The sequence below is a fragment of the Corvus hawaiiensis genome, chromosome 8 (assembly GCF_020740725.1).
Source record: "Corvus hawaiiensis isolate bCorHaw1 chromosome 8, bCorHaw1.pri.cur, whole genome shotgun sequence".
Lineage (NCBI taxonomy): Eukaryota > Metazoa > Chordata > Aves > Passeriformes > Corvidae > Corvus > Corvus hawaiiensis.
The window spans coordinates 22,181,628-22,202,057 of record NC_063220.1 but is presented as its reverse complement, the minus strand read 5'-3'; the positions used below and the strand labels follow the sequence as shown (position 1 = coordinate 22,202,057).

The 20,430-nt window shown below is 38.4% G+C and overlaps 1 protein-coding gene across 2 annotated transcripts in view; it reads right to left on the bottom strand.

Moving 5' to 3' along the window:
- Positions 1 to 8,873: 8,873 nt before the first annotated feature.
- Positions 8,874 to 20,430, bottom strand: part of SAMD8 (sterile alpha motif domain containing 8) — an 18,647-nt gene continuing 7,090 nt past the window's right edge. For both annotated transcript variants that reach the window (XM_048311100.1, XM_048311101.1), the window contains 5 exons: positions 19,095 to 19,699; positions 17,081 to 17,176; positions 16,264 to 16,381; positions 15,314 to 15,464; positions 8,874 to 14,428 (listed from right to left, as the gene is read on the bottom strand). In XM_048311100.1, the coding sequence (XP_048167057.1) occupies positions 14,124 to 14,428; positions 15,314 to 15,464; positions 16,264 to 16,381; positions 17,081 to 17,176; positions 19,095 to 19,669 (1,245 nt within the window). In that variant the 5' untranslated portion in view covers positions 19,670 to 19,699 and the 3' untranslated portion in view covers positions 8,874 to 14,123. The remainder of the gene's footprint in view (positions 14,429 to 15,313; positions 15,465 to 16,263; positions 16,382 to 17,080; positions 17,177 to 19,094; positions 19,700 to 20,430) is intronic.

The window sequence follows — 20,430 nt, the reverse complement described above, 5'->3', positions numbered from 1 at the left end:
TACAGTAACAGCACATATTGTTGGCCATTTGCTTTTGAGGGACTAAGTTTCCTTCTTAAACAAATAAACAATGCTAAAATCCTAATAATATTTGCTGACTTACCAATCCGCACTTCAATCAATTTCCCTGAAAGCAGGTCTTTCTTAAGGTCACCTCTCTTTCTAGGGTGCCTGTTTGTAGCAGGCTTTACAAGCACAGCATGTGATGGCAGGCCATTTGCAATAGCCAGGCTGGAGGGGCTTATCTCGATAGGACAAACCTCTTAAAAACCTACAAGAAGTTATTTATCTACAGCAGTATTTTGACAGCTATCATGCTAACAAACATAAAAGTAATGAATTAATTACTTTTTCTGCCTGCATGATTTCCTTGCAAAAACTGTGTAGCCCACACCCTACGACAGCATGTGGAAAGTAAGCAACCTTTGCCAACATATGTGACTCATCCAGTCCTTTAAGGGTTCCATTCTCAATTGAATATGAGATAATAGAACACACACCCTCACACAAAAAAAAGGGACCTGTAGCAGATTTTTCCTCTTTCACAGAAATTTGACTGTGTATACATATAATCATGTTCTAGTTAGTTGCCAGGTGCTCAGTGCAGGACAGTGCAGCAGAGCTGATGATAGTGGTTCTTATAATTAGATCTGCCTAACCACCACCAGTAAAATGTCTTATTTTACTAATACCTTATTTCATTGATTCATTTTTCTTTACTCACATTGGAGGTTCTAGTCCAGAAATTTGTGTTCAGAAGTTTTGATTAAAATATTCAGTGCTTTATAAGGGAAAAATGCTGTTTGCCCAATTGAAATAGTTTTTTAAATGATTTAATTGAGACAGCTCTGTGCAATTCATGTTGAGGTGGGTATTTCAGACATCTCATGAAAGAATTGCCCTCTTGCTGTCTAGTAAAACTCACCCACTCAAGCTACAGACTTCAGAAGGATGTCCCATGGTAAGGTTTGGCAACTGATTTCTGTTAAGGGTGTACAATGGAGGCCCGTGCTTAATCTCTGCACTTAATGTAATTGCTCTAAGCCATCTCCCAGAAGTACCTGTGCATACTGCATCCCACAGCTAAAACAATGGAATGAGATTTCTACAATTTAACCCTGTAGGGTAAGTTTGGCTGTGGTTGTGAGCAGAACAGAAAGTCCCTACAGGTAACCATTCAGGAGCGTAAGAACCCTAAATGGCTCCTGTGTTCAGGAGTGAAGAAGAGAAAAGGGTGCAAAAACCAAAGGCAGACAGGCAGAAGCACGAGTAAGTACTAATGCAAGGGGATAATGAACTGTGTGACAGGAACAAGGGCAAAGATGTCTGCTGACAAGAATGAAAAAATCAGGGCTTTACTACAGGTTTACCTGCAGCAACTAATTTCTCTTCTCTTAAAGACTCTTTGTCCTTCTGCACAAAAGGAGTAATGACATTGACCTCTTTTGTACAGCCCAGCACAAAGCGAACGTTGAAAAAAATTGTCCTGCTTTCCAACCCTTACATAACTACAACTTTTTTTTTTTATGTCACATTGAAAAAGTTGCATACCCAGGTGTAAAACTAACTGAGTGTGTAACAGAAAGACAGACAAGATATTGCTTAAAAATCTACACAGACTAAAATCCAAGACAGGTACAATAAATGTGACATATCACAGTTTAAAGAGGGCATATTATTTGTATACAACCAAACCACCAGGAGAAACCATGCTCCATTCTAAAATAAAACTAAACAACCTCCTAGCTGTCCCCTTTCTGTTTGGAAGGCAGATGTGTCTAGGCATACCTATTTCATACCCTGAGAATACATTCATCACATTTTTAGAATCCATGCATTTAAAAAGTTTCTCCTACGCTATGGTTTGGAGAGACATTTGTCTGACACGACTGCCTACTAAGTAGAAGTAGTTATTGCTAAAAATTGCTGGCTTTCAGATACAATATGCTACAGAGACTTGAAAAGCCCATGCTGGGGAAAATGGATGGTCTGTGGTTGCAGATGGGCTCACAGGTGCAGGTTGTGGAAAATGTCAATGTCACTCACTTCATCAGTGTCAGTTACAACCAGAACCAAAGACAGATCTTTAGGAGAAAGATCTGCAAGTAATGATCCACAAAATACATATTTCTAAAAAATGTCACTGAGGGCTGCCAACCAAACAGACCTCTCTGTCTCTCAGTGGGCATTCACAGCAGGACATGGGCTAATGATTCAATTAACCCAGCAACAGATTAGGGAAGTAATAAAAATTAAGAGGCTAGCCAGGACATATCTAGAGAAATAGCATGTGGATCATTGATCATAAGGAGTGATCACAAGGAAGGAGTCCTTTCAGAGAGAGAAGTGAGCCTTTGCTCCATTCTTGTCATGTAGAGATAAAGTTTTCTGGCAGGATGTTATCAGACCCACGGTAAAAGTTTCCAGGCAACTCACATGATTCAAACAGAAAATAAAACCTTCAGAAATAGAATATAACAAAGAACTACAATTCAATTAAATAAATTCTTATATACATTTAAACTTCACATTTCCAACTGCATTTTGATTAAAACTTAGGTGCACACTGCGTATTTATGACTGTAGTAAAAATGTGTCTTTTGAAACAAGTTGAGTATTTTTTTTCTGAAATAGCTTCCCACATTTTAGAAAATTATTGAATATATTATAAACCATACTGTTCTGTAGTGGTTGTCTACAAATGTATTATCCAGGTGAGTATCAACAGCTTAGTAATGCTTCCTAAGTGACACTGAGATTGGACTATTACAGTCATCCAGCACGTCCAAGGTTCTCCTTGTGTGAATCAATGCACTTTTGTCTGACAGGGCCCATGAAATTGAGAAATAGAAATGGTTTTGATACTTCAGTTAATGGATATTTGACTTCGTGCATTTCAGGAGTTAAGAAACTCAGAAAATTTCCTTTCTATTGTGTATTTGCACTAAATCTGACTTCTTAGGTCTTCAGTCCCATGTGCCAAACTGCTTTAAGTTATACCACCTCAGGTATCCCTGTGAAAAGGATAAAAAAAACCCTTACTTACTTTACTTCAACACTTCCATTCTTCTTGCAGACAGGCTTGGAGATTCAACCAAGCCACAATAATTATAGTTCTGATTCAGGCTTCAACTGCTGTGCTTGCTATTTTATAAATACAGCTTCTCCCTATTTCTCCTGGTAAGAGGGACAAAATTAAAGCTTTTTTATGACCGTAATAGCCACTAATTAGAATAACCTAGATATATTCATTCTTTCAAAGAACAACAACAACAAAAAATTATGCTCTAGCAAGGTTGCAAGTAATAGCAGTTACAGAGATTCAGCTATGCAGGGAGTCCCATGGCTGGTTTTAGCAATCCTGCATTTCCAGTATAATTAAATCAGCAGCTACCCAAAAGTCATCCTTCAGTGTGCTAGATTCATCCACCAAGATTAGATATTCATAGGAGAAGGCTGCAATGAGATCAGAAGATAATAATATAAGATTTATTATACAGAACGCTAGAATAGAAGCTAGAGAATGACAAAGCTTGCAAGATGCTTTACATGGAGATCTCTGTTCTGTTTAGACACAGGAAGCAGCTCCGTCAAGCAGCAGCCTAACATGCCTCAGCTTGATGGCATCATCATCCAGGGTTCTGCCATCACTGAAAATTCACCCAGCAGCAGTAAATGGAAACATCTGCACTTTGCAAGTGTGATCAAAGTGGTGTTTTTTCAAACACTTTTAAGCCGGAAAGGGCCGAATAATCTATCCATTGAAAATCAAACCTCGTGATATCCAAGATTGTTGACAGTGTATCAGGTTATGAAAAAGAAGTAACAAAAACCAAAGCAAAAATCCCCAAATAAAGATGACTTTTGCTTTAGTCAAACGCAGTTCCAGGGTCTGCATCCACCAGCTCAGTCCAGGATGACTGATTCAGAGATACAGTGAACTTCTGAACTTTGTGCCATTATATGGCTGTTAACATTTGTTCAGTAATATAGCATAAGATTAGCTGCACTAAGTGCCAAATATGAGTCATATTGCGTAGGACTTCACTCCATCCTGGGGTATCTCAGCTGAGCTGTGGTCGTTCCCAGGAGGGGCACATTCTGGTCCAGGCTTTCATGCCTGCAGCATCCCTTTCAATGTACTTGGCAGCTTTCTGCTGACACAAGCTGCGGTGAAAGGAGCGTGAGGTGTTGCTGTGGGTGCTTTCTGATACATCTGCCTCCCTGGCCTTTCTCTGCAGTATCCAACCTGCCGATCAATCCACAGCCTTGGCTTCTCCGTGCTTCTACAGCTGGCACTGCCAGCAGCTCACAGCTCATCAGGCTTCTGTGAGCTGGCTTAGACTGCACGATGCACGGGACCAAGAAAAATTGCATGCACATTGGTTTTCTTTCTCTCTCTTGTATTTTTGGGGTTTGGCTTTTTTGGAGGGTGGGGGGGAGGAGGCTGGGTTTTGGTTTGGGGTTTTCTTGTTTGTAGGGGTTTTTTTTTAGTTTTACTCAGCTATTCATTGCAGGAACAAATAGTTTTATTAGTAATGTGTTTATTTTCTTTTGTTGTAGTCCTGATTCCTTACAGCTCAGGGAATTTATATATAGGAGACTGATTTGAAGGTATTCTCACTGTTTTAAATAAGCTGAGAAGCCAGGGCAGTGTAATAGGCTTGTCTGATTAAGCCCATTGCAATCTTTGGCATGCCGGGGACTACTGTGCTTTCATTTTCCAAGAGGATGAATCTCAGCTGTGCTTTGAAATCCTCAGAGCAGGATACAGACGTGCAGGTGACAAAAGCCGGAGCTCGGTACTCCTAATGCACGAGCATACTTCTTTTGGCAGGATCCTGGCACCCAAGCTGTTATTTCGATCTGCTGGCCGTCTGCTTTCCATTAATCACTTCTGGCAGAAGAAAAGGCCTTCCAAAAATCTTTCACCTTTGGCCTATACTCAGGCAGCAAAAAGGATGTAGTAGCACATAAGGTTTGTGCCAGAAGGGATCTTCAGCCTGAGAGCACGATTCTGAGGTTTTTGCCATGAGATTCCCCACAGGTCTGTCCTGGAAGACTCAACAATCTTGTCAGCCACACCCCATTTTAGGTTTCTTTATCTAAATAGGGTGGTAGTCCTCAGTTACCCTGCCTGTGTTTGTAGCTAGCTGACAAGTTAGTTCATGCCTAGCACAGATCTGGCAGGACAATATCCCAGGAATGATGATTAGAAGATGGATAATGCCATACAAGCATTTTTTTAAGACTTCTGTGATTAGGGAAGAAAAGGAGGAAAGGGAAACAAGAAAATATGGATCTGAATCCAAGTCAACTTCAGCCTTTTCTTCCCTGTGCTTGGGAACATTAATGTACAAAAATCCTTAAACAAAACTAAACTCCTCTTACTGAAAACAGAGAAAACCTTCCAAGAACACCACATATGACTAACCATTAAGATAGAATCTTTAAGAAAGTCAGCACTCTTGATTAAGGAACCCAAAATACCTTTATTTTACTCCTGATAGATGCCTTCAGAAACACTGATGAATTTATATGTCTGTTGCTCCACCCTCAGTTAAGCTTCCTCATTTCTTACCAATGGAAGTAAGAAATCCTCCTTTCTAGGCCAGCAACTTTCTGACCTGAGAATGAATTTCACAGTTCTTCAGTGGTCAGACTGGTATTTAAGATACCAGAGACCTGCATCCCAACCACCTACTGCCCCAGTATCCAAATGGGTGTAAATTCCCACATATTGCACAGCTGGGACTGGTGGCCAGTGCCTCTTAAAAGCTGAAACAAGAATGATAATGATAACGATATGTGCATTTATGCTTATGTGGGGGATTTCTTAAGCAGAGACAGATCCTTAATCTTTGTGCATGCAGCTCTAGGTATAAATTCTTCCTACATCTGACATGGTAGCATTTTTTAGCATTGGATTAGCTGGAATTGAACTTCGAACATCTAGGCAAAATGTGGATAAAGGTAAGCTCAGGCTACAGTCTTATGGATGATATGCTCACTACACCACATGCTGGCAGGGAAGATCCCGTGGCTTCCCCTGCTGCTGCAGTGATCTGGGCTATTCTGTCATTCATTGCCAGTTCTCCCATTCCACAGGAAAAGCAGAGAAGGGATTTGTACTTATAAATAGTATGTGGGAAAGGGCAAATCACAGCCATCAGATGACAAAGTCTATATCCCCCCTGGAAAGCCAAAGTGAAAATGACAGGTTGTGAACCATCTGTGAACCACACCAGCTAGGGCAGGTTTGAAATTAACTCCGGTGCATTTGGATGTGGTAGAGATAATGCCTGAGAAGGAGCCTGTCTGTGGATTTAGCTACTGGTGTAACTGCCCTGTAGGCAACTATACCTGGAAATAATAAATTAATTCTGGCATATAAACCCCAGCCCATTCCTGGTCAGTGTGCACACTACATCAGTACAGCCCTGACTGGGTCATGCCTTCACACCAGGCTGTTCCTGCTTCCCAAATCCCAGTCCAAATCACCAACACAGCATTTCTGCAGTGCTGGGACAGAGATAGCATCTGAGTGGTATTCCATGTTCCAGCTTGCCAGAAGCAGACATCGGCCTTCTGCTAAAGCTCCGGTTTTCAGTTACCCACAGCTTGCGGAAACAGCCTGGTTAAGAGAAAACCAGAACCACCAAACACAAGACCACCTTTGGGAAGGAGTTGAGAGTCTCGAGAGCAGCCAGAGGCCTTCAGCAAGGGCTGCCTTCAGCAGAGCCTGCTGCAAACTGCTCTCCTTTTTACTCCACTCTCTCCTCTTGATCATTTCGTAGAGCCTGCAGGAGAGCAGATGCTTTTCTAGGTATTTCCAGCCTCCTGACTGACAGCTTACACCTGTCCCATGTGGGGCTGTTACCTCCCTTGGCATTAGCCAGGGGGGCTATTTTTAATTGCCAGGACAGAAACAAGAGGTAGAGCCTTTGGTCAAGTACCCTGCAACCCTGTTACTCACAGACTGAATCACTTTTGGCACCCTCATTAAAGCACTTGCTAACAAACTTTGCTTTCCTCTTGAGGAACACAGGTGCTGAGCTGTGCCCCACAGCGCCCTGCAGCGCTCTTTGCTGGTGTGGGAGCAGGAGAGCACACCTTCAAATCATTCATCAGGAAACTCTGAACTAAGGCAACAGCCTCCATAGCCTAGTCAGTGTTTCGTATCAGAAGGCAGAGCTTGCTAAGACACACTGGGACCCACTGAGAAGCTAAATAAGGACTGCAAAAACCCAGGCCTAATTTGGGCACTGACTACAGTTTAGTTTGGCTGGAGCCTGATGCAGTGCAAAAGAACATTTGTGGTTTTACAGAAGATGAAGCTTGTGCCTTATGTTTTTATTGCTGCCGTCCCTCTCCGTGACTTGGGTGCATTTGTAGGTCAAACTGCCCCTTGGAGCAAACAATTCAAGTGTGCCTCTGAAAGGCCCTTTGGAGCACAACGCTGCCACAACCCTGCTCCTTCTGCAGGACATGCTCCCTTTACTTTGTGCCATAACATGAAGTGCAGCTTGGTTCTTACCTTGGAGCACAGGAGGATGGGCACGTCACTCATCACATTTCTGGCAGAATCATGCACAAAACAGTTTTTGTGATGTGTTTCATGCCTATGTAAACAACAGTCACACCAGGTTATTGTTCTGTACAGATTCAGTATTACAAACCTCCCTGCAATGCTAAAAAAAACCCACCAAGGAATCTTTTTTAATGTGGCATTAGGATAAAGAAGTCTTCTCTGTTTAGCTTTGCCAAAAATACCCCAAAACCCCCTAACATCATAACATTATTTGAATCAAAAAACTCTGGAAGGGGCCTTTGTGATGAGACTTTACATGAAGTTGCAGAACCCAGAAAAATTGCAGATTAATTCTATCAGCCCCTTTCCAGTGCTTCCATTCACATATCAGAGATTCCTTAGTGGACAGTCACCTCTTGAATATTTTTTGGTACTCCCCACAAGCTTCATTCTCCACTCTCCCTCACAATATTTGTGAAATGAATTGCTGTTCCCTGAAGACCCTTCTTCAGTGTTACTGTAAGAAAAGCAAACTTGCTGCCTGCTCTTGTCTCCTCTTCCTTTCTGCCCCATTCTTTTTAGGGCTATTAGCCTCCAATTAAGAGTACATGAGAATCTATCTGTGATCAAGAGACACAGATTCAGTTTTGATGACTTCATCTAGCAGAGTGAGGGGGAAAAACAGTGAATTGGTTTTTTATATTTAAAATGAATGATGAATCCTTGTTTGAAAAGCATTCCCTATCTCTTTCAAATTGACCTTGCATGCTGTGGTATACTAGGCATTAGAATTTGAACTTTTTGATAAACTAATGACACTACTAGAAAAAACCAAAACTGTTACCAAATTGGCTGTCAATATTTTGTGCAAGTCAAATGATTTCTATGAACAGTCCAGCAAGTGCCTATCCTATCCTAGTATCAAACTTCAGTACAATTTTGACAGTAACAGGAATTTCGTATTTGGCAACTGTTTCCCTGTTCCAATTTTTCAGTAATTTTCCAATTACTGAAAACCAGTAATTTTACCAGAATCTGTCACAGATCGGTGCCAAAAGAAAATGCAAACCCCTTACAGGTAGCTGCAGACTTAAGACCACAGCTGTAAACCTGTAATTCCTACATCACCCAGAACAGTTATTCCTCCAGAAATGAAGTATATGCACATACCTGTAACAGAGTCCCACAGGATGTGCCAATTATATTTTGTCAGCATTACTTACTTCCACACTGAAGGAAGATCTCATAACACCATCACACCTATGCTTAGGAATACTTTCACAGTCACAGTGCTAACAGACAATGAGCCATCATTTTGCATATAAAATAAATTAAGCATTTGTCATCTTTCAAATATTTTATTTTAGTGTTTTTAAATATGTTTAACACAACAAAGATATAAAACAATATATTAATTCAATCTGAGTTTAGAATCAAAATAATATTTACTTATTTACAGTACTCTAAACTTCACTGGCATACTTTCCAGCCATTAGATAACACTATTTTCTCAGAACAAAACTGAAGTAACTTCAGTGTGAAAAGCCTTCGACGTCCTTATTATGTTAAGTACCATGTACAATGCAGTTTGTGGTTTCTCAAACTTGACAAAATTTCTCCTTTTTTGACAAAACTGAATTGGAAGAGCAAAACTAAGTTACAGTTAGTCTTTCTAACTACACAGTCAGGTTGTTGTGCTCCACATTTATCACCTTAACTTCTTACACATCTATTAGAAATTGGCTTTTAAAATGTGCATGTCACTGAATTATGTACATAATACTCACTGCAAATTTCTTAGGATACAACAGGTAAGTTTGCAGGATACTGCTACGTGGAAGGTTCAGTGTTCACAATACCGTAGCGTTTGAGGAGCTGTGAGGGGTTTTTTGCTGTTTTTCTTCATATAATGAACAAGACATCAGTAGATTCACTCTAAAGGACTTTTTTCCCCCAGGAATACTGTTTCAATTAGGATAGTGACAAGGTGGACTTGTCAACTTGATAGATCAGAAATAGTAATTTTATAAATCAGTGGTCTATCAATTAACCCTTATTGTTAAGTCTATATGCACAAAATAATTCAGAGGGTAAGCTGTCTCACTGCTAGGACTTCTGTCAAGTATACTTCCATCTTGACAAGACTGTGGTGGTTTTTTCAGTTACAGGTCAGATTTTTTTAAAGGTACCTTAGGTTATTAAAAAAAAAAAATCAGTATTGTCTGTAGATTACTGCAAATTCTCCCTAACTCTGCAGTAGGAACAACATGGACAGGATGAAAAACTGTCCTAGTTGGTTTAAGTTATTTTTGTTACACTCCAGGTCCATAAAACCTACTGTTTGGGGTTTTTTTCCATGACTGATGCTTGAAAACCAAGTGGGCTTTCATACAGCAGAAAACGAGCTAAATAATAATGGACAAGTATATCACTAAGCATGCAAGCAGTGGTTAAAAAACAAGGAGGCATTAATTGCTGCAAAAGGTGTGTACTGGTGTCTGAGTTCAACTCTTTCCTCTTAAACTTTTTGGCACTACATGAGACACAGCTGTACATGAAAGAAGATTATAGGAACCTCTGTTTTTATCCTCTTTGGAGGGTTTCAGTAATTTTAAATGACCTTATTTAACAGGCTTGCATCAAAAATAACTTTTTTCCCCAATCATTTAACTATTTAACCTTGCTTCTTAAAGCAGGTAACTATCAAGGTTTTATGTAGAGTATTTTGGTTTTTTACAGATTTCTTCTCTCAGAACCCAGTTAAGTAGCAATTTCTTTGAAATTCTATTGGAATGTTTTTTCTACAGTAGATGGAGGGGGAGACATCAGAGAAAACCAAAAATAAAGTGACATTACCTATTCCCATTACTGTAGCAGTATACCACACACAGTATGCACCTGGCGTTATCCAAAAAAAATGTTTAAACTAAAATGTTAACACTCACTGAAGTCAAGACTATTTAGTAATTTGCTTGAAGTTAAGCATACACGTCAAGCAGTGCATTTCTGAGTTCCAACTCTTGCTAGTCTTGGACATTTAAATACTTCAGGCCTATCTACATTTCTGTACTGACACTTTGTGTAAGTGTTGTCATGTTTGCCACAGGACATGAAGATTATCTGCCTATATGGAAGCTTTCTATAGCATTGTTCAAGCTGAATTGGAGGAACCTTGCCTAAAGATCCTTTCCTAAGTTTTTGTCAGTGTAATCAGAATGTGTTAAAAAACACATCTATGAAGGTCTAATTCTGTGTAGGTGTAATTCATAACCCACTTAAGGGACCTTTCAAAAGTTAAAAACTAAAGGCAAAGAAAGCTATTATAAGAAACTGTATCATAAGGTACAAAAAAAACAAAGAAAAGGGATGGGGGAAGAGCCTGTGTGTTTATCACTTGCAGGTATGTGCGTACAGATCCCCAAAGTAATAAGGAAGAGCTCAACCCTATTGCCAAGTCTCAAATATTACTAAAATTGCTAAGCTAGCAAAAAAAAGTGACCCTCCCCTTCTTTTGTATATACGGTTATTAATTTCAGACTTTGCAACTTGATTCGTCTGTGCACTTTGTAGTACTAATGTTGTTAAGACACTTGCACTTGCTGGCATTACACAGCAATTCATTCATTACTCCGAATTCAGATTATGTGGGCACTCACACAGACCACAGAGACAACTTAGCACAAAAGAGGTGCAACCTGTTAAAGGAGAGCAAAAAGACTGCTGTGTGAACATACAGGAAGACATCCCTGAACATACCAAGCATTAAATCCAAGGCCCAATGCTGCTCTGCTGTCTTTACTTAAAAGTGCTTGTCAGCAACAGAAGCAGCAAAATGCTTTTAAAGCACTGACTCTTTCAAAAGGCAGTACAAAATGTTAAGGCTATCAGTTACTTGCAACTTGTTTCCATCTAATTAACAATAAAGCTTACATTCCCAGCTTTACAGACTGACCTGTGCTCTTTTGCAAGCAAGATCAGATTTTTCTGTCTTCTATCAATTTCAAGCTTTCCTCTTGCATGTTTACAGACAGACAAAACGAACTTCCAAAACAGCAGAGGACAATTATCCTGACAATGTTTTAACCCACTCCAATGCTACCAAAACCAACCTTTTTATATTCTTATCCTGGACTTAGACACCTAGCATCAAGGGAAACAGCACAAAAGAACAAGCTTCTTTAAAAAAAAATTATAAGCAAGACTGATTTAAAGCAATTTACTTAACAGAATTTGAAAAATTAAATAAGAACAAAGAATCTTTACGTTTCAAAGTATATGAACTTCATTACAAAAAATAATAATATTGAAATGATAGCTTTAGTTTATGTAAACATTGTTACACTGGGCTGTACTTGAAAATTCTCCTGCATATCTAAGTTGTAAAATAGTATTTCAGTTTAGATGCAGTTATGCCAGTTACTACTCAAAGGGTTACTTTGAGAATCAACAGCTTTGCAAGTTGAATTGCATACCTCTCCATATAATTCAGATTACAATCCCTCACATCCTGAGAACAGATGCTTCCTAGAGTTTAGAAAAACAGCATTCATAACTGTGTGCATTGCAAAGGCAAATATAAATTAACAAATAGAGCTCTTTCATTATAAAGTCTCAAGAGGAATGTTCAAATTGCCTTTCTGAAATCAGAAAGTTAAGAGCAGCAAATGGCAAGTCTTGAAATCTTCCAGAATATTTTCTCCTTTTTTTGTTAGTGTAAGCATACTCCCCTAATTTGGATGGCAAAAGCCATCAGGCTATGGTAGATTGAACAATATAGTATTAAACCTGCAATTTTGCTTAAAAATTGGAATGATACAAATATAAAAACCTCTGGAATAGTACAGTGTACATGTGCTCAACAGAGTTGGCAGAGATATTCCAAGCTGTATAATTCCTCTGCGGAATAGGAGCTAAATTAAGTTACAAAAGTAATGTATTACGAAGAGTGTAAGGTAGTCAAGCTCGTACAATCAAGGTTTATAAAAGGAACACAGCACAGCAAGGAGTAGCCCACAGTAGGTTACAAGCCTCCAAACACGAAACCTTGCAAACTCCAAATGGATTCATTTCTGTGCACACACAAGTACATTGTGCCCATTAAGTCAGCTTGTACCAAGATGGAAAAATGCTTTGTGTAACTTTCTAAAGCTGACTTACACTTCCTTTTGCACATCTTACCTATTCTGAAATTGCAATAATCAAATTAAAAGGTCTATACCATTTTTTTTCATTTTGTACCCTCTATCTATCAGTTTTGATTTAGCACAAATCCAATTTCAAGTCTCTACAGACAACATTAGTATTGTCCCCTTACAATCCACTGCCTAAGAGATCACCAATCCTTGCTTATGCATCATGGACTTGGAATGCTGGTTTGAGGTTTTTGGGGATGTTTTGTTGTGGGTTGTGGTTTGGTTTTTTTCAACAAGCAAAACTCAACTGTTTATGGTACTTTTATCTTTCAGTGTAGTAAATAAGCAACTTAATTTAAGAACATTAGTTTTCATAGTTGTTAGAAAAACATACACTGTGTGTGTTTATATATATAAACTAACATCCTGTGCATATATATATATCCAGAGATATTCACCATATTGTTGACACCAGAGTGCTAAAACATACATCAACATGAGCACTATTTCCAACACTCACTATTATTACTATTCCTGAAAGAGTTACTACATGCATTTTTCCCATCCATTTGCAGGACAGTAAGATACACAAAGACAACTGTTCTGTTTTTCCAATGTTAAAGAACTGCTCCTGAAAAGCATGCATGGGTTTGGGTATAAAGCAATTAAGACCACACAAAAGTTACTTTGTGGCTTTAAAACTCACTAAAGCTAAGTTTACTTTCAGTGGATGTTCCACTTACTTTAACTCATTTAAACACAAAAGAGAAAACTTTCAAGTGCTAGAACAACCATATAGACAACTGACAGACTAGACTAAATAAGTTCTCATGAAAAAATTATCATCACTGCACAGCCATAAGGCAGACTTTCATTTTTGGCAACCTGTATGCAGACCATTTATACTGTCAAGACCTGTAATTTAACAGTTAAGAGACCCTCTCAGCAAGGAGCTATACTGCTTTCTTCATTACGACGCAGACCTCTTCAATCTTTAAATATACACAGTTTGTTTTGAAAATTACATTTATGACTGTTTTAAAAGAAAGGCTTCACAAAGTTCTAATTTTTTCATCAGTATATGTAAAGGCTGGCACTCGGGTAACAGAGATGATCTGGACCTGTAAAGGGTGTATTATATTCAATACAAAAACATATTTGATGTTAATGTTCCATAAACATTCACACAGAACCTTACCAAGGGTAGCAGTATTCTGGTTTATATTCATGCTTCACTGATAGCCTTTACCCATCCCTGCATTGTTTTCTTTTTTCACAAAGAGAAAACAAAACACATCCCTGTAAAGTATGGGAACCCCATTTTATGGCTAAGAATCTAAGAAACAAGGCAAGGAGGAGAGCACAGAATGAAAAATGTTACTTGACCTCCTCCTTATAGCTAGCCTTTTAGGATCTTAGTCATAATGCTTCATAAAAATCTGAAGTGACCCCCATAGTCTTCAACCAATTAATCTTTTTAGTATAGTAGGTTTTGAAAAGGGCCAGCAATACTCATTGGGAACAGTACCATTAACATTGCATTCAAAAAAAGAAAACATTGGAAACCATATCCTTGCTCTCCTACTCTGTTGATATGCTCTAGTATTAGCCAACGTATGGTAATACAAAAAGAGTCTTGTAGTGATGTAAAAGGCAATGAAGACATCTATAGAATAATGTTCATGTGCAGCCAAAATGAAGAAGATTCCAAAGAGATTCAGGACCCAGGACAAGGTGTGCAAGAAGTTCCAGCTCCTTGGCGTATCTAGGAGAAAACAGAAAGTGATTGACCTTGAATGTCTCAAAAATCAGGCCTAGACATTCCAAGTTTTTATACAGGCTTTTCATCCAAAAATGAGATGAAGTTGCTCTCTTCATTCAGAAATATTGTATACAGGTCCAATAAATCCAACAAAAACAACCACACAAGTTATATATGTCTATCACTTTGTGACTTCATTTACAAATGCATTTCTGGATTAACAAGAGCATCCTTAAATGCAGAATTCTTTATTCAACCAACTTCTTCTAATGAAAATCATGCTTTATCTATGTTATAAGGAGGAAGATGTAATGGAAGCTATATTACTGTTATTGCAGTCATTCCATCATAGTTGAACTCAAACTAATTATCTTTGCTTACTATAATATGTATCAAATCACTGTTGGTGTCTACAGAAGGGTAGTACTGTTTCATATATTCTCACTCATTAAGGGGTTTGGTGTTTGGCTTTATGGGTTATACTAAACGTACAGAAACCTCGCCAGGTGTTTTGGGTGACAGGAGGCAGTGGCAGATACCTAGGCAAGGGGATAGTAACAGACAATCCGAAGTATCTTCCCAAGTATTCTCCCAGTAGCAAGCCATAAAGCCTTTCTAATTTCTTGGCTCACACGTTCATTGAAAAGTGCCTTATTCATCCCCCCATTCAAGGAGGTGGTGCCTCTTTCCTGCCTGTGACTTGACTGTCACAAACCTGAGAAAGAGCACAGCAATCTGAATTTGTATTTGTTTGCTTAAATGTTACACTTTGAACTTGAGGAGGTCAAGGAGCAGATATTCTTAATACTTAAGGACATTCAAGTGTTTACAGCACCGCTGGCTGTACACGTTCTTAAGGACATTTGAGTATTGACACTCTGTACTTACATTCTGTGACAAAGAAGTTGAGCATGGTCAGGACGACAGTGTGACCACTGAACATATAATCTCCACACGTGTGTACTCCAGTCAGAGTCATTCCAAAGCCACTCCATATTGCAAATGCCCGCTGGAGTTTTGCCCAAACATTGCCATACAACTGAAAAACAGTGACATTAACCTTTACTAAGTTCCAACTCCACTGCCCAAACAGTATGTCCTTAAAGTTAGCTGTATTGCACTGTGTTTAATACCATTTATCATGTTGTGTCTTTTATTAAAATGCAGGTTAGCACACCTTTGGATTTCAGTGTGGCAATGAGTCACATTAGTAACTGCAATCACTAATTGTATTCATCATACCTCTGATGAATACTGGAATTTAGAGCAGGTATTTTGTTCCAAGTGATTTATCCACAGAGCCTGACATCTTTTTTTTCAATGTTTTCAGCCTCCCAAATGTGTCATTGTCAAGCTTTCCATTTGTTCAGCGCAAACCTCTCCTAACTAAAAATTAGGATGAAACCATAAAATCCCATGTTCTAATGAATATCCCTTATGAGAAGGGGTGAAACAGTAATAGTTTGTTGGGGTTTTTTTCAAAACCACGCAACCAACAAGACAACGAAGCAATTAATTCCCTTTCAGTCATTCTTCATGAAGTCAGTAGCTTAAGTGCACACCTCTTTGATGTACAGTCTCTGGTTTACAGTGTGAAACACTCTGAACACCCTTCACCAAATAACCATATACTCTCCAAAGCTGCAAGTGCTTCTAAGACCCCTAGGGATGTTTGCCTGCATATGATAATTAAGGCAAGGGCAAGGAAACAGGAGACAAACACAATGTTCTTAAAAAACACACATCTAACACCATGGTCCCAACAATCTTAATCACATCTTAAGTATTTTTTTACAAAAGGAAACAGGAAAAATAATTGAAAGCATTTGAAGTTTTACCTTTCCAGTACACTGCAAGTGCTGGCCTGGCACCGAGAGTGAGGTAACAAACATTGTAATGCAACGTAATAGAAATACTGTCCCCATGAGGCTGCACAGCCTGCGCAGAAGTATAGATCTGGGAAAGTACACAGGAGCTGAGATCAGGGAAGTTATGATAAAAACATTTCACTTCACCCCAACTTAATCCCATTAAGTCCTGTCATCATTACTGCAAGTTTCACAACACTTTTTTTTTTTTCTAAATTAAGTAGTACTGTAAAAATATGGTTCCACATGACAGGGTGAGACACTGTAGCAAGCTGACTGTCACCAAAAGGTACATCTCCACCTCTGAAGCTACTCTTGTGCTAGCTTTGGCACTCATGCCTTCTGCTGGCAAATTGATAAAAATCAATGAACCAGTGAAAATTTAACTTAAAATATGCATGAAAGCAAAAGCATTTTCTATCCCTCACTGAAAGCAAACTGCCAGGCTGGCTCAGACATCCTGTGGAAATTCATTCTCATAGCACTTTCTTATATACAAAACTGTTACGGTATGTGTGTATAATATACTGAAAACTCTCTGAAATACCTGTGTTCCAAAGGAAATGACTTATAAATATGGTAGGAAAGTTAAGTTCAGATGACTCCTTTGAAAGATTCACAAGCCATCATTCTTGATTAAATCCTCCCTAATCCAAATTAACAGAGATATACTAGGAGTTGACAAGATTCTTACTGAATGGAAATTCTTAAACAATCATCATAAATTCTTGTTATGGTCTTTTCTCTGCATCAAAGGACCAGTTAATTTGGATTTTATAAAATCTACCTGTGTTTGTGAAGCAGAAGAACCAAGAGCCAAATGTAGCAAAGAATTACACCACATACTTCAGTCATAGCAAAAGCCCATGGTATCCTGGGGACGCTAAAAAAAAAAAAAACAAAGCAAGAAAGTTAATACAAAGGCTTAATTAATTTTTTTCCTAGTCTCAGTATTGAAAATACGGGCACATGAAGTTCATTTGCAATCATCTGACAATAGTATAAACTACAGCCAAAAATTCTTTTGTTAGACTGAATGAAACAGAATCTGAAATATATTCAATTACATTATCTCCTTCCTAATAATGTGTTTCCAGCAGATGTTTACACAGAATTCGCTAAGTCAGGGAAAATCCCTAGTATACTCTCTTAATTTACATGACTTACTAACAGGATGTATTCCTCTACCACTGTTTCACAACAACCTTTTTCATTCTGACAAGAACTTGCATCATGTCAATTATGCTGCTTATGCTTGTAAGAATGCTATGTCAACACAATGAATTAAATACTTCAAGGCCAAAAATCTTAAATACTTGCAATGAAGCAGAACTGCATAGAGAAGTATCAGGGGAAAAAAAAATTGTTTTCAAATTTTCAGTGATAATCACTACATGCAAACCTTTCAGCCTTCCCTGTCAAAAGATTTAAGACCTTCTTGCACACATAAGGCACTGTAACAATTTCCACTTTCAGTCACCAAAATACAGATCAACAGATTTAAAGAGAAGCTGCTCCTCATAGTTTTGTGCTCCCCCTGATACAAAGGGGTAGCAAAGCACTGCTCAAACACAAGCTTTGTAGTAATCCCCTCTCATTGTTTTGTGGGCTGCTGCTTTCTGACCTCCCCCATCCTCCTGCCCACTGAATACCATGGTAGCACCCTGGGAACAAAATCCATAATCCCATAGCTCCTGTTCTCTCTCCCCTCTTCCACTCTGCTGGATGTGGTCTGTCCTTGCTGAGTTTATATATAAATTTATGGGGGATTCTGCACACTTGATCAAAAGATTAGAGTCTTACTGACTTCTTGAAAGTCATTAATGGAAATGGAAATTAATGCAGGAACAGAAAGATCACAAAGGCTCAACTTTTTAACAGTTTAGCTCATATCTTTTAAAACTCTCTAGGCAGTTAAGTTCTCCATGGAACAAGTGCACTTTCTCAAAGGGAACATTTATCCTCTATTAAACCTGTAGTCAATTACTAGAATTTGACTTTGCCATTGTGTCTCTTCTTTGCCTGAAGTGAAACATTTTCTTTAAAAAAATGAGCAGGTACTGCATAAGTCACAACAGTGGTTTAATACCCTGTTAAAAGAGATGCTGGTCTTTTCATTCTACTTCAGTTTCCTTACACCATGTTCAGCAAGCTGACAGTGGGAAAACAACAAAAATATAGTACCAATGCTGTTCACTTTCTACTTCTTTGCTCACTCACAGACCAAAATATTCCTTTGTCCAAAGTTTTTATGTAACATGACATGTTAAGCTTCATAGCAGGAACTGGATTTCAGAAAATGCATATGGCTGCATATCTGTGCCAGCTGACCATCATGCTTTTTACTAGAATGCAAGGATGGACTAACTAATTACTGTGTTGTAATGAGTTTAGTTCATACATACAACATATAATCTTAGTTGTATGTTGATAGTACAACCATCATATTTCTATCTTTCTTTGAGCTCGGTAATTAAGATACATGCTTACTGAATTGTGAATCTTTTAAAACTAAATATAAACTAGGTAGAACAACAGCTCAATTTATTTTCCCCTAAAACTAAATCTAACTGATTTAGATTTCAGTTAACTAAATCTAGTTATCTAGATCTAACTGATCTAACTGATCCACATTTCAGTCTTAGCAGAAGGATTTGCTAGACTTATTATTATTTTGCAGAGGCATCTTCTAGAGCAGATGAAACCTTCTTCTACAGCATACGAAACTTTGAAAACAAAGAAAACACAGCCTATATTTTAACCATCACATTACTATTTTGTTTAGAAAGAAAATTTCTTACCTATCTAGAAATATGTCTGGCAGAGGTGGATATGTTTGCATGTCAGGTACTCGCTCGTGTACTATCACCATAACAAATGATGTAAAGCCAAACACTATGAACACATACACACAACTTAAAACTGTCTTCCAATACTCTGGGTCCAGTCTTCGTGTGGCATGTTTGTTTTTTCCATTTGCATATTGATACTGATCACCATTCAAGTCAGTAATTGGTCCATCATAGTCCCGAGGTACTTCACCATTACAAAACCAATCTGCCCCCTGCAGTGACCCAACTGGGCACACTGTGCCAGCGTGACCGTCACTGGTGTAACCCAGCTCTTCCAGGACATCAATATGCTGCTTCTGCAGTTTGCGTATGGACAACATTAGCCTCTTGATGTCCCCCAGGATTTTGATTTCCAGAGGAGGGGATCGTAAATCATACTCAGTAAGAGTCAGCAGTGTAATTCCATCTAGCCTGTGTCTGTTGCACAAAACATCCACATATTCACAGAAGCCTTCTTCCTTCAGCCACTTGGCCACGTTCTTGGTAGTCCAACGTCGAATGCAAAGCTGGTTATTGCCTGCCATCCTCTCCCTTTATCTGCCAAGTACACTGACCTGTTGCATATCCAAGAGACACAACACCAGAAAGGTTAACACAGGTTACTGAAATGCCAGGGTCTTTTGTGCAATTTTAGTAGCCCAAGGCATTTTACATAACAAACAGCTAAAAACCAGACCTAATTTCTTAGGTAAGTAATATAAAAAGGCTTTTATTTTCATCAAAGAAAAAATAAATTATCTCATTTGCTCCTAAATAGAAATTTAAAGTTTCCAAGAAGCAGAATATGCCCTAGATGTATCCCATATACTTTTCTAATTTTGTTATAAATAAATAAATCCAGGTTTGTTAATTACATTAGGGAATGAAAATCAAATACTACTCTGTTTAAATATCAGCTTAATCATTAGCCTTTTCCACTGTTTGCAGTTCATCAACTACGCAAGAAAGTATAGCCAGCAAACACACAAAACTGAATTAAGGCTGAAATAATACATTTCAATACAATCCAACATATCCCACTGGTTAAAAAATATATACTGAAGCTTTGATGACAGGACATTCTCCCACTCCTTCCAAGTAAACCTATGTCTAGATATCTGCAACAGTATTGAGCTGAAGTATCTTAGTTGTATGTTGATGGTACAACCATCACATTTCTATATTTGTTTGATCTCAGTAATTAAGATATATGCTTACTGAATTATGAATCCTTTAAAATATTCAGCTTTCAAAAATAACATTACTAGGAATGAAGCACTAGCTTAAGCTTCAAAGCATTTTTAAA